A 15,046-nucleotide genomic window follows, 5' to 3' on the forward strand; every position below is an offset into this window, starting at 1 on the left:
TTATTGATGAAATATGGAGGTTTGTGTCGTAATCTGTCTTTTTCAGCGGAGAGCGTCGTAATTGTTATTTTCTTTGGGAATATGTATCTATATTTGTGTACTTTGTATTTTGTTTATGTGGCCCTCTTCGGAGTGCCAAAACATAATAAATAAAAAAAATTGAAAAAAAAAAATTGTGTAACAGTCATTGACATCTGCCAAGCTGTGAAGTGGATGTCCCTTCACATGTTCACCAAGCACTACTTCCGGGATAGCCATTTTTGGCAGACATTTTGCCCAGTCTTTCCTGGTCCGAGCCATTCTACAGACCCACCACCTGGGGTGGTACTGCTTTGGTATCTATTCATAAGGTGAAGGATCTGCAGTTAGAAGTCTTTATCAAAAGGACAAGTTACTAACGTAATGCTTTTGCTGGTGGATACGCTAACTGCAGATTCCTCACCGACCCATTAATAAGATTCTAACCTAGAGATCTATTCACTGGCCTATTCTAATTTTATGGACTATGCATCTGGCGGTGCAGACAGAGACCACAAAGAAATTGACCTCAGTTGGCACGGGTGACGCAGGTATACTGGCCCTAAAGTCACATCCGAGGCAGGACAGACCCAACAGACTGCTGCACAACACCACCTACCGACGTGCGATGGGATTGCTATAAAAAGTTCTCCGGATCCAGTCTGATGCCTCGGGAAATTCACAAAGTGAGGAATCTGCAGTCAGATAAAGTCTCTACCAGAAAAGGCGTTACTGGAGCTAAGTAACTTTAGAGTCACCAACATTTGGCAAAAAAGGACGCAATTTTTCATAGATGCCTTTTGTGGGACAAAGTCATGAAGGCTTAAGCACAAAGTGCTCCAAACATTAAAAAAAGATTTTAGCACTGGGGTGAAAAAAGACTCAGCAGGCTGATTTCAGAAAGGCAGCATATTGTCTTGGCCAATTGGCAACATCTATGCTGTTTTTTTTCATGACTAGTATTCCTAAACAAAAGCACCTAGGAATGTCAGTACTTGTGGCCTAATGTATAGTGTACGCCAGAAATATAGGCCATATTTTAATAAATGAGAAACTAAAGTAGTTGCTTTATTGTTACTGTATGAACAACTAATTTGGATATTAATGTCCCTTCCGTTGTTTAACTGCAGTAGGCGTGAGCACCTAGGAGATTTTCTGTATGTGTGGGAGAGACTTATCTCATACCGTAGAGTCCTGCTAAGTATTCCTGAGGGGTTAATATTTAAGAAATCTTCTCCCTGGGTAGCCTTTTCAGAATTGCAGTTTAGTCTGAAAAATAAAAATATGGTACAATTGTATTGAAAATAATATTGACATTCCCCATATATTATATCTTTAGTGTGTATTACTAACAAGTGTTGTGACTATGCCAGATGTTTTTTCGAGTGCAGGCTACTGCACTCGAAAAAAACTACTGCAAAGAAGATAGATTTGTTTCAAAGTGACCCAGTACTGAAACCCTACAAGAAATGAGAAACTATAGTCTGACTGTGTGTGGCTACAGGTAAACTGCGTTTTTGGTTCGGAAAATTGTGCCAGATAAAATCTCAAACTGATATTGTTGTGAGAGGTATAAAATAGAAACTGTTTGATTTTCAATCATTTTTTATTGTTGAACATTTTAAGAATACTTTTAATTTGATTTCAATGTTGTGCTTAATATTCTTATTATATCTTTTTTTTATTCCAGTTTCTATATCTTAGGGCAGGCAGAGTCATCTTTGAAGCAGGATTTCTACAGCATGAATATCCTTGTTGACAGAATTCTGAAGTGCGCCTTTGTGAACCTGCGATTCATTCCAGACTTTAGGCTCCTGACTGTGATCCATATCCTTTGTACCAGTTGTATTATTTGATGCACCACCTGCCCCTTCAATATCTGCAGGACAGCTTCTTTATGAAATAATTCTTTTTATTTGTTTACATCCAAGCACAGCGTTGAGAACTTACAACAATACATAGCGAGTAGCCGGCATTAGAAGCTCTGGTCTTAGAACTTAACACAGCTAAATGCCAACAACCCGGAGGCAGGCAGCATAGGCTATGGGCTACATTTGGCTACTCAACAAGAGATTTGTTTTGTAATCTTGATCTTTTAGGACAGCTTCTTTAAATGTGTGGAAAGTAGGAAGAAGGGAATGTCAACCAATCACATCGCACTATTCCATGCATGTTTTTAATGTTTAACTGAGAGGTCTCCCCTACAGAGCGACTTCCTGTTTTGGTACTGAGTCTCCAGCTACAGCAGAAGGTAACTGCTCAGATGTTAAGGTTTGCCTCTCAGCTGTCTACTACTTCTCAGTGAGAATGCCCATTCATTGTGTGTGTGTTTGTCTGTGTCTGTCTGCCTATCTGTCTGTCTGTCTGTCTGTCTCTCAGTGTGGTGTTTAATGCATTCAGAGTGGATGAGCCTAGAATCAATTGTTATAATGCTCTCTACTCTTCAGAATATGGACTGCTTATCATTCCTGAAATTCTTCATCCCACCTTTGAAGCTGCCTGATGAGAGGAGCACTCACTCTACCTAGCTGTGTTCCCACCAATGTTGCAGTGACAGTTTGTTTAGAAAGTTTTATGGTTTAAATGGTTTTACTCTAGAAAACAAAGCAAACAGCTGGGTTAGTAGCTTCAATAGCATACAGACCTATGCTTGGACGCTCTATGAATCCACACGGCGTAGGGAAGCAGAGAGGTATTGTGGAAATGTGGATTTTCCTGATCAGTTATGTCCCCTATCTTGGACCCCAACGGTTCTATGTGCATGTCACAAGTACATGTATGTTCCCTCCAGTTTCAGTTTCCAAACGCAAACATATGTGCGTCCACCGTCAACATGTTCTCTGTCAGATCCGCCATCAATGGGCTGGATATTCGATTCCTAAGTATGAAAGGCCACCGACTTTATATGGCTAAGTTACTCCATTTTTACAGTTCAGGCAAGTAGGCCCGATTCTGTCCTTAAAGCCTTCCCTGCTCTCTGTCTCTGACAGCTTCAGCTTGAGCTCGCATCTGTATCCATGAACTTTGTCCTACTCCCTGTGCAGCTAACGGTGCCTGCCTCGGCCAGTTTTGCCTGCCTGCCAAGAAGCTGTATTTCACCTTCGAATTATCTACTTTGCTCTCCAGCCGATGCATTCCTGTCCAGTGATTTAGGTAAACATTTCCTTTAGCTCACAAGCAAAGGACTCGGCCTTTCCGTCCTCCTGCAAGTAATTCATAGCCCTGTTGCCATGGAAAGTTTTCTGCCCCTCGCATCTCATATAGACACTTAGACGCTTGTACACGCACACGCAGTCAGTATAGAATAGATTCTGTCCGAGAGTCTTTTCTTGTGGATAGCATAGTTCTCTAAACATAGGATGTTAGATATGATTTGGGATTAGGTTGACTTGACCCCCCAGACTTCTCGTCTCCACATGTAGAGCTAAATGTCAAGTCCCCTTCACCCCCTAGTTGCACGTCAATCACACGTCATGCTGCTGCACGCGCATCTATGTTAAGTATTATCTTATAGATCCACCTATGCATGATAATCAGAGCCAATCATGTTTCTTTCTGCTCCTTATTACGCCTAGTTTCGATTACGTACCACTCTGTAATTTCTCTTATCAATTGTTACGCCTTTTGCATTCATTTCATTGTAATGTATGAGCTATAAAAGTTACTTCTTGTCAATAAAGTATTGTACTTCACTTCCTGAACCCTCGTGGTGACGGAACCTGAAGGCCGCCACTCGAGTCGGCCATTTTGGAATAAAGCCCATTCAGAAAATCTCTTATACCACGGATTCTGCCTCTTGTTATTTTGAGCTATTCTACTTTATTTCAGATTCAGTATGAAATTCAGTCAAGGTAAAAAGAATATTTACCACATAATGGCGCCCGAACAGGGACACTTTCTCATCTCACGCGCCGGCGGTGCGTTGCAGGCCCGGTCTCCTGCCACAGCTGGACGGACCATAAACGCGTACCAGCAGGATTTCCTGTAAGCTCCCTCCGGTCAAGCGGGGGCGACTGAGGCTGCGATTAACCCAGACGAGGCGGTGAGAAGTGCGAAGTATCCCGACCAGAGCCTAGCTGAGAGAGCAAGATCCGAGGTATACAGAGGCCCACCAGGTTTTCGAAATCCCGATGTCCAGAGGGTCCGCTGTCCGCAGTCATCGAGTCCCGTTCATTCTCTGAGGCCTTCCGTTTCAAGGAGCTACTCGGTGAGTACCATCGCCGGGGAGGCGTGTTGACAGCACATAGGTTGTGCCGGTCAAGACGGATTTGGGTACACAAATCCGGTCTGCACTGTTTAGCAGTGTATATGTACTGTTTAGCAGTATATCAAGTATTCCGAAGTATTCAGTTATTGTCAAGAATTCAGCTTGGTGATTAGTTATGCAGACTGTCATCATCGTCGGTCATTTTTAAAATGTTTAATGTTTAAATGTTTAAAGTGTTCAAATGTCTTGCATATTGTGGTATGAATGATTGTTCATTGTTCACCGTTCATTATTGTGTTTTTCGTATTAAGTGAATTCAAGAGTAAGTATCAGATCAGTTGTCAAGATGCCGCTCTTCTCGAAGTTAAGACAGATTACTACCAGAAAAGGGGTGCTCGAAGAAGCAGTTCCTATTCCTCCTAGGGACACCCCAGGGCATTTTATGTATCACAAGCATGGCTTAGATGCCATATTGTTTCTTGATCTATGGGTAGATTATACCAAGGGATTGCCGGAAAGTCAAAGGTGGCCCGCAGCGGGAACCTGGGATGCAGAGTGCATCATGAAAGTGGAGGAAGAGTTATGGAAAAGAAAAGTCAGACAGTCACAGAAAGACGCTGTTGAGTTATGGCGTAAAGAATCTCATAGACGTACAGAAAAAGCACGTAGACAAGAAGAGAGGAGTAAAGAGAGTTCAAAGGAAGTTCAAGAAAATATATTAATTGAGGAAGGTATCCGAGTGAAATCAGAACAAGTAGATAGACAAAGAAACGCTCTTATGAGTGGTATGTATCCCCTCCTAGCCGAAGGACTACCTAAGGCTGTTCCAGAGATGCCAAAAGACTTGCCACCCCCATTATTTCCAATTAAGGTACATCCAAAAGGGCATCCCAGAACCGCAGAAGATGTTTTTCTTTCCTCATATCTAGATGACGCAGCTCCCGAGTATGCTAACCCCACACCACATAGACCGTCTGGCAGAGGGGTTCAACGTCAGGATCAGGTATCTGTCCCCGTGCAACAGCAAGTCCCGACACGAGCTCCGGCAAGCACATCTGTTTCCGCATCTGTCCCCGCAATCGATTCTACAGTGGTATCGACACCTATAGTTGCTGTGTCACGTTCGACGAATCCATTCACACCCGACGCCCCTGAAGGGGCCACGGGAGGTGCAAGCAATACTTTTACGCCACCTAGAATAAATAAACTTGTTTTTCAAGAATCAGCGCATTCACGTACACCCAAATTCGTAAGTGAACGCACGCTTAAGGAACTCCTTATAGATTGTAGATATGACCCGGTGGTCGGTAAAGAGGACGAAATGGTCCTGGCATCATTACGTATCAGACGAGCCGCAGAGTATTTAGCGAGGTTACCAGGAATGACTACGCATCTAGATAACATATATCATTTTGTCCAAACAGGGCGAGACCCAGAATGTATTAACAGAGCTATGGAATTCCAGAAAGTAGAGATACAGGGGGAACTGTTACGTTTCCTCATAAACTGCGTGATCAGAAATCAAGACCGTCCGGGGGTAGACCCGAATACAATGCTTATTCTTACAAGATGGAGCCAGAATATATCAGAAGGGAGACACGATAAGAAAAACTGTATAATAGCCATGTGCCGAAAAATCCGTAGAGAAATAGAACGTATTCACGAAGAAAGATTGGAAACAGACGAGTTCGAGCAAGATGAAGTCTCCGAATCAGGGAATTCCGCAAGACAGTCAGAAACCATAGCATACGTAGGCAGAGGAAGATCCTGTGATAATACTAGATGCTTTTCTGATCCCATACACTCTGTATGTCCAAATAATAGCAGAACGTATCCGACGCCTGTAATAAATTTAAAGTCTCCTGAACATCTGTTCCAAGCCGCAGATAAACTACTACGAGAACGAAGGGGTTACCACCTCCTCGATTCCATGGATGAGTAAGAATTGGCCAGATCAGCCGTTCACTGGATTGACAGTCCTGAAAAATACGGTGATGAGACCGTAGCACACACGTTTTTTAACCTTAGTGCAGATGAACAACGTTTAGCTGGAATCTATATGATTCAGCAACTCCTTATACTATATAAGAGCCAACATGCTGACCCTGGTCCTTTACCTGATATATTAACGGAACTACTCACGAACAGATGGAGAGGTTCTAGTAACAAGTTAATTAAAGAAATATTAGTGTCACGTAAACAGTATGTCCTTTTTGTAAATCCGGATTCTTTCCCGCTGCCCCGCAGAGAAAGAACGCCGTATTATATGGATAGACAAAATCCCTTACGAGAAGTGCACCCAATAAAAGGCGAAGACAATGAGTTTCACCGTGTATTTGTATACACACCCATATCAAAAATTGAATTGTTAGAAATGAAGAAAGTAGTACCAAGTCATGACAAAGACCCAGCGGGTTTCCACCGAGAAATTAAGGACATGTTGCTGATGGGAGAGTATACCTATCCTGATATTATGACGATATTAAAGGTGCTCTTACCTGCTGGTATTTATGAAAAACTGAAAGAAAAAGAGTGGGAAGTGGGAGACCAAAAGATAGATTGGACAGCATTAGAAACGGAAGAAAAGGCCCGAGCTGCAGGTTCAGGGCTCGGGGATAAAGTCAAAGCATTACCAGGTTTACTAGTACAAGTACTGCCACGTTTGTTAACTACGAAAAAGGAAGATTGGGGTGCAATCACGGCCTGTAAACAAAAGCATGATGAAGACACAAGTGACTATTATGCCCGATTTGAAAAATGTTTTGGAATAAATAGTGGTATAAAAACAAGTAGTGAGTCGTATCCACATTTATTTGTGACAAAATTAGTAGAAAATGCATTACCTCCAGTAAAGAATAGAATATTGAAATTCGAGAGTACCTGGCAAAGTAACACTCCGTCACAAATGCTACAAATGTTACAGTATCATCACAATAGAATTAGAGATGAACAAGAACACGAACAAAGACGTATGAAAGATACAAAAATGAAAATGCTAGTGTCTCAGACAGTACCGGCTGAAGGACATAAAAAGGGTATGACACATTCCGATTCAGCAGGACTGGTAAAAGGGACATGCAATTATTGCAAAAAGCCAGGTCATTATGTACACGATTGTCCAGTTTTAAAACACAATATCGCCATAGGTAAAACACAAGAAAGATCACGGCCACTCAGACAAGATCAGAATGAACAAGGAGCTATGCCACATTCCCAGGCCATGCCAGCCGCACAACAGCCAATACAGTTTGTGCCAGCTGCACCACCGTTGCCTGTTACTGCCACACAAACCACCACACGACAAATGTATCAGACTGCACAGTATGAATATCCTGAGTATCAGCGTTACGCATGAACCAGCCTAGAGAGGGAAGTTGACTTACCGCTTATCGAGATTCCTGTAGATCAAGAAGGACCTTATGTACATAGTGAATTATTAGGTCAAGATAGAAAATTCTTACTCGATACAGGGGCAAGTCGAACAACTATAAAACGTAGTGAAGTTCCAGGGGCACCCCTCTCAGGCTCTCAAAATGTTTCCCTTGGTTTTTCAGGAAAACCTATTGTTAATGAAGTATCACAGCCTCTTCCACTTACGATAGGACCTTTGACACGAACTACAGATTTATTGCTTACTAAATCATGCCCAGAAAATCTGTTAGGAATTAAAACTCTGAAAGCCCTAGGAGCCATAATATGTTGTTCTCCGGGAGGAATAAGGTTGTTTTTACGTGATTTTAAAGGTCACTATGTGTCTAGAGACATGGATCCCCGACTACAGACTTTACCAGCACATCTATGGGCACAAGGCCCTACTGATGTTGGTTGCATGAACATTACACCATACCGAGTTACACTCAAGGCAGGAGTGGTATTACCACGAATGCGACAATACAAGTTACCGCAAGATGCTGTAGTGGCTTTGCTGAAAATCATTGATGAGTTAATTGCCCAAGGAGTAGTTGTAGAAACAGACTCCAATGTATGTAATTCGCCGATAATTCCGATTCTTAAACGAACTGACCCTACTGCTCCGCCAGTATACCGATTGGTTATTGATTTGCGTGAACTAAACAAGTGCATTGTGCCACAATTTCCTGTGGTCCCCGATATATCATCATTATTGACAGCAATTGATTCCGAAGCAACATTCTTTACTGTAATTGATCTCAAGAATGCCTTTTTTAGCGTCCCAATAGATCCGGAAAGCCAATATTTGTTCGGATTCAGTTTAAATGGGCGCAGCTTTAAATTCTCACGCGCTCCCCAAGGATTCACAGAAAGCCCCAGCATCTACAGCCAAGCACTGAAACGAGAACTTGACAGTATCCACATGCCAGTCAATACTGCACTGCTTCAATATGTCGATGATCTGCTGATCACCGCGAGAAGCGAACCTGAATGTGAAAAGGCTTCTCTGACAGTTTTACATTTTCTAGCCGACAAGGGGCACAAGGTGTCTCCTTCTAAGCTGCAATTCTGTGTCCAGCGAGTTATTTGTCTTGGTCACTCGCTGTCCAAGGAGGGAAGGCAGCTTACACCAGATCGCATCCAGTTAATTGCTAACATGTCAATACCCCAGACACAAAAGGAGGTGCGGGCTTTCATAGGCCTCACTTCATATTGTAGGCAGTGGATCCCTCAGTACGCATTTCTAGCAAAACCACTCATTCAGTTAACCACACAGGAGGCAGCCACATCGACTGTTCTCCCTTGGACTCAGGAACATACACAAGCTTTTGAAAGCTTAAAGGAAGCTTTATGTCAAGCACCTGTTTTAGCAACACCATGTTATAGCAAACATTTTACACTTTTTGTCACAGAACGCGAAGGTACTGCTTTGTCAGTACTCACTCAGGATCAAGCAGGATCACGCAAGCCATGTGCTTATTTTTCCAGTACATTAGATCCCGTAGCTCAGGCTTTGCCCGCGTGCCTGAAATCAGTGGCAGCAACAGCTTTAGCAATCAGACAAAGCGATGCCATAGTGTTAGGACATCCATTGACAGTACAAGTACCACATGCAGTAGAAGTTCTTGTGAACCGAACACAAACACAACACTTGACCATAGCAAGACTTACCGGTTATGAACTGACATTGTTTCAGCCACACATAGAGATCCGACGGTGTAATACATTGAATCCTGCTACACTATTACCTGTAATTGGAACAGACCCACTAGCTCATGATTGTGTTGAAATTATTGAAATAAAGACGAAACCTAGACAAGACTTGACAGACGTTCCATTGTTAGATCCAGACCTGACGTTGTATGTAGACGGATCGTGCATGAGAGCAAGTACAGGAGACTTAGTGGCCGCGTATGCAGTCACAACAGACACTGAAGTTATTGAGACAAATTGTATAGATACTTTGTCAGCCCAAGCAGCAGAACTTATTGCCCTAACACAAGCCTGTATTCAAGCCACAAATAAGAAAGTTAATGTATACACTGACTCACGTTATGCATTCGGAGTTGTACACGACTTCGGCGTGCTGTGGCGAGAGAGAGGTTATTTAACCTCCCATGGTGCCCACATTCAGCACGGAACCCTCATTCATGCCTTGTTAGACGCAATACATCTACCAACTGCCATATCGATTATGAAATGTAAAGCACACACGAAGGTTACTGATATCATTTCTCAAGGCAATGATTTAGCTGACAGAACAGCTAAACAGACTGCTCAGAATCGCACATTAGACATGACAAAGCCAATAGTTCAGACACCAACACAGTGTATGACAATTAAGGATCCCGCACTTGACGTAATTGACATACAGACACATGCTACTGCAGAAGAATTAAAGAAATGGACTGAACTAGGAGGGATCCAGACAGATCAGGGATGGATGACAAAGGAGAAATCTGTATGGTTTCTTCCTGACTCTATGGTCCAAGCCATTATAGCTACAATTCACAGCCCAGCGCATTTAGGAGAGAAAGCTATGCTAGATAGCATTCAACACATTTGGTTCAACAAACATTTACGAGCAGCAGCTAAACAAAAAGTCCGTACCTGTATGATATGTTGTCAGTTCAACCCAGGAAAAAGTGTTCCCATAGAACAGGGTGGATTCCAGACTCCTGATCATCCTTTTGAAGTGCTCCAAATGGATTATATCCAGATGGAACGATGTCGAGGATTCAAATATGTTCTGGTAGTTGTCTGCGCTCTGTCCCGTTGGACAGAGGCGTACCCGGTTTCAGATTACACGGCCCCGACTACTGCCAAACAGTTAGTTCGAGAATTCTTCCCGCGGTACGGTTTACCACGTGTTGTATATTCAGATAACGGCCAGCCTTTCTCATCCGAATTAATGAAACATGTCTCACTTTTGTTGGGATATCAGTGGAAATTCCACTGTGTCCGACACCCCGAGGCAGCAGGTCTCGTGGAACGACATAATCAAATTTTGAAAATCAGATTGTCTAAAATATGTAAGGAGAAAGGTGTTGACTGGATAGTAGCATTACCAGTTGCACTATTTTACATAAGAATGGTAGCACACTCTCGAACAGGGCTATCCCCGTATGAGGTGATCTTCGGAAGGCCACCAAATATGTGGGGGACGCCTATACCACGTAAAATAACTGATGTTAATTGTAATATGCTGACAGATTACTTGGCTTCCTTGATGTCTGCACTACAATCTTGTCGTTCACAGGTAGCTGCAGCTTTTCCTGACAACACTGAGGTGAAACCCCATGACGTTGCTCCGGGGGATCTGGTATTTGTGAGAAATTTTGATCGGAAGACCCAGTTGGAGCCCAGGTGGAAAGCACCGAAGCTAGTCCTGCTGACCACAAGAACAGCCGTGAAAGTTGAGGGCCGCAAGGGCTGGATACATTCCAGCCATATTAAGAAATTTCATGGACTATCCTCGGATATAGACACTGTGCCCTGCACTCCCTCACAGACTGATTCAAAACTTCCTTTTGTTGAACAGAATGACTCTCAGTGCTATAAATTAAAGCTTAGGCCCAAACAGTCGAGCAATTTGATTGTTTAAGTCCTCTCCAAGGTGAAGCGGTTGAATTGTCTCCGACATGTATCCCTTGGACCTGAGTAGAGAAAATACCCGAGAAATGTTGAAACGACAGGCGTATTGTAAATCACTGCGTAGCTACTGTATGAGGACATTATTAATTTTGTTTTTATTGAGTGTTTTAGTAATTATTACGAGTGTGATTTTGCACATATATCATCCTATTTCTAGACATGTTTATAATGTTGCTACTGAACATTCTTTTAGTGACCTACCGCCACATGAATTATCTTATAGACTTGCGCTGCGCAATAACACTTTCATTAGTATGTTACATCATTCCCATCAGACCAGTAATGCCACCAATTGTTGGGTGTGTGGCCAACTCCCTCCCTATCAGAATAACAAAGGAGTTCTGCCTTTCTTTCCACATCCGTTCACACACAATGGCTCCTGTGGAGCATGGTTTAGTTTACTAAATTCCATAGACCCAGACACAGCAGTTTATCAACAACATTGGATATGGGGAAATCTGAATCTAGTTTTATTCAAAATCTGTCATCCTAATAAGGAGGGTCGCCCCAGTAGAACAGGAACTGATCTAGAAAATGAAGTGTATAAATTAGGTAATTTTACACCTAATCTTATGATTCTGAATGTCAAATCCGAAGTTGAACTAATTCTGCCCACTATGTCAGTATTTCCAGTTAAGGGTGAATTATGTGTAAGAAAAGTTGGTTCCATACATATGGGCCATAGCCAATGCGTTACTACAGTAGAATATAGTGATCAAGGTAAATCTTCATTTAGAGCTTCTCGCCATTCTTACTTTATATGTGGTCAGACGGCATATATGCGTCTGCCTCTGGATTGGGATGGTACCTGTTACATAGCATTCCTTCTGCCACCTGTTTTCCTAGCTCCACCTGATTATTATCGGAATGTTCATTTAGTACACAATAGAGAGCGAAGAGATCTCCCAGTTGTCGATTATACTGAGACGGCATGGGACAAGTATGTAGATTTCAATAAAGGTATCTTTCCCTATATAGGTACAATATCAAATAGTAAGCTGATACGTAGACTAACCAAGACTCTCGAAGCTGTAGTAAACGAGACTATAGCCGCCCTAGGCAATCTGACAGAGGAACAATCAGTGATGAGAATTGTTGTTCTCCAGAATCGTCTTGTCCTTGACGTCATCCTGGCCGATAGGGGCGGAGCTTGCAGGGTCATCGGATCCAGCTGCTGCATATTCATACCAGAAAATTCGCCATCTGTATATAAAGCTATAACACGCCTTCATAAGATTGTGAGCCAGATACACGAGAATCCAGGCACTTGGACGTGGTCCGGGTGGTTTTGGAGTGTGATATCAGCCTGGGGATGGAGAGTTCTATCCTTCCTAGGTATTGGCCTTCTTATGCTCTTCAGTTGTTGTTTATGCCTGCAATGTGGACCAGCGATTTGTGGTCTGTGTGCCACATCATGCATTCCATATCAAGGTTCTCGTTCAAAATGCCGGAAGAAGAAGGAAGAAGAAATGATGCTCCATGAGCAAATCGATGGAATGATGAAGATTGATATCTCTTGAAGGGCAAGTAGGGGACAAGGAGGGAATGTGGAAATGTGGATTTTCCTGATCAGTTATGTCCCCTATCTTGGACCCCAACGGTTCTATGTGCATGTCACAAGTACATGTATGTTCCCTCCAGTTTCAGTTTCCAAACGCAAACATATGTGCGTCCACCGTCAACATGTTCTCTGTCAGATCCGCCATCAATGGGCTGGATATTCGATTCCTAAGTATGAAAGGCCACCGACTTTATATGGCTAAGTTACTCCATTTTTACAGTTCAGGCAAGTAGGCCCGATTCTGTCCTTAAAGCCTTCCCTGCTCTCTGTCTCTGACAGCTTCAGCTTGAGCTCGCATCTGTATCCATGAACTTTGTCCTACTCCCTGTGCAGCTAACGGTGCCTGCCTCGGCCAGTTTTGCCTGCCTGCCAAGAAGCTGTATTTCACCTTCGAATTATCTACTTTGCTCTCCAGCCGATGCATTCCTGTCCAGTGATTTAGGTAAACATTTCCTTTAGCTCACAAGCAAAGGACTCGGCCTTTCCGTCCTCCTGCAAGTAATTCATAGCCCTGTTGCCATGGAAAGTTTTCTGCCCCTCGCATCTCATATAGACACTTAGACGCTTGTACACGCACACGCAGTCAGTATAGAATAGATTCTGTCCGAGAGTCTTTTCTTGTGGATAGCATAGTTCTCTAAACATAGGATGTTAGATATGATTTGGGATTAGGTTGACTTGACCCCCCAGACTTCTCGTCTCCACATGTAGAGCTAAATGTCAAGTCCCCTTCACCCCCTAGTTGCACGTCAATCACACGTCATGCTGCTGCACGCGCATCTATGTTAAGTATTATCTTATAGATCCACCTATGCATGATAATCAGAGCCAATCATGTTTCTTTCTGCTCCTTATTACGCCTAGTTTCGATTACGTACCACTCTGTCATTTCTCTTATCAATTGTTACGCCTTTTGCATTCATTTCATTGTAATGTATGAGCTATAAAAGTTACTTCTTGTCAATAAAGTATTGTACTTCACTTCCTGAACCCTCGTGGTGACGGAACCTGAAGGCCGCCACTCGAGTCGGCCATTTTGGAATAAAGCCCATTCAGAAAATCTCTTATACCACGGATTCTGCCTCTTGTTATTTTGAGCTATTCTACTTTATTTCAGATTCAGTATGAAATTCAGTCAAGGTAAAAAGAATATTTACCACAGTATAGAGGAGGCCCAGAGCAACAAAGCACTATAAGCCTACCATATCAAAAACAATGTAACTGTTTTGTGCCAGACTCTGAAGGCAAAAAGCTGCTCATGTCTCCCCTCCCCCAGCCTATTTGTCTAAACATCAGGTTAGAAGAAAACCAGCCCACAGCAGCCCAGCTGTTGGGTTTGATGACATATAATTGTACCCCTCTGCACTGTCCTTCTTTATAATTTGCAGTGTTTGTCTTGTCATCATTGTAGCAGAGCTCAAGTCCGCCAAGATGTGGGTTTTCATTTGGTTAAAACTTGGGTAATTCGATTCAGCTTCTGCTCTAGTTACCACTTCACAAGGTGTGTGGGTTCGATGCTGCAACTAGTTCTGCTTTTCGTTGAAACACATGACACAGCCACTATTCTGTCTCTGCTTATGAAGCCCCCTACCTAATATCTGTCACAATATATTGTTGCAACTTATTCTGTAGAGCATTAGCAGTTGAGGTTGGGTGAATTCCTGATTTCAAAGCCCTCACCTTGTGTCCCAGGTCCCAGGAATGCCTTTTTAGTATAGCAACAGTTTTCCATAATCTGATTTTAGGAGGCTCTCTCTTCACAGATCCGCAGTGACTTTTGAGCAAATGTCATGCGGTTTTTAAGATGCACCATGTCTCTCTCGGTTTTTACACAGGCAGCCCTATACTATGGTCAGCAGGAAGACCCATAGACTCCCTCCCCCAAAGGTAAATCCTACAATCGCCAAAGGTTCTCCTAAGCCAACTTCCTACACAAAACTCAAAGGTAGAGATTCCATTGCTGGGACAGTTTGAAGTTTCAACACTGTTTACTGACATTGGGTCAGTCCTTGATTTTGGACAAAGAAGTTGAGATGTGCTTCCTGTGGGTTTGGCTGTTCATGTGTCTCCAACCTCTACATCTTTCCATCAGAGGCTAACACGCAGCTGAACCCAACTAAGGTACTGTCTCCTGTTGTTTCTGGGTCATGCTCAGCAGCACAATCCTTGATGTTTGTGGTGAGACTGCCTACGGA

General features: G+C 42.9%; 1 protein-coding gene across 5 annotated transcripts in view; it reads left to right on the top strand.

The window, feature by feature from the left end:
* LOC146816482 (exportin-5-like) overlaps positions 1 to 15,046 on the top strand; it is a 1,867,381-nt gene that overhangs the window by 943,632 nt on the left and 908,703 nt on the right. For 4 of the 5 annotated variants that reach the window (XM_085610327.1, XM_085610328.1, XM_085610329.1 and 1 more), the window contains exon 23: positions 1,709 to 1,844. In XM_085610327.1, coding sequence (XP_085466453.1) covers positions 1,709 to 1,844 — 136 coding nt within the window. Of the gene's footprint in view, positions 1 to 1,708; positions 1,846 to 15,046 lie in introns of all 5 variants that reach the window. The other variant, XM_085610326.1, reaches the window with a different exon arrangement.

This window comes from Triturus cristatus, chromosome 6 (assembly GCF_964204655.1).
Source record: "Triturus cristatus chromosome 6, aTriCri1.1, whole genome shotgun sequence".
Taxonomy (NCBI): Eukaryota; Metazoa; Chordata; class Amphibia; order Caudata; family Salamandridae; genus Triturus; species Triturus cristatus.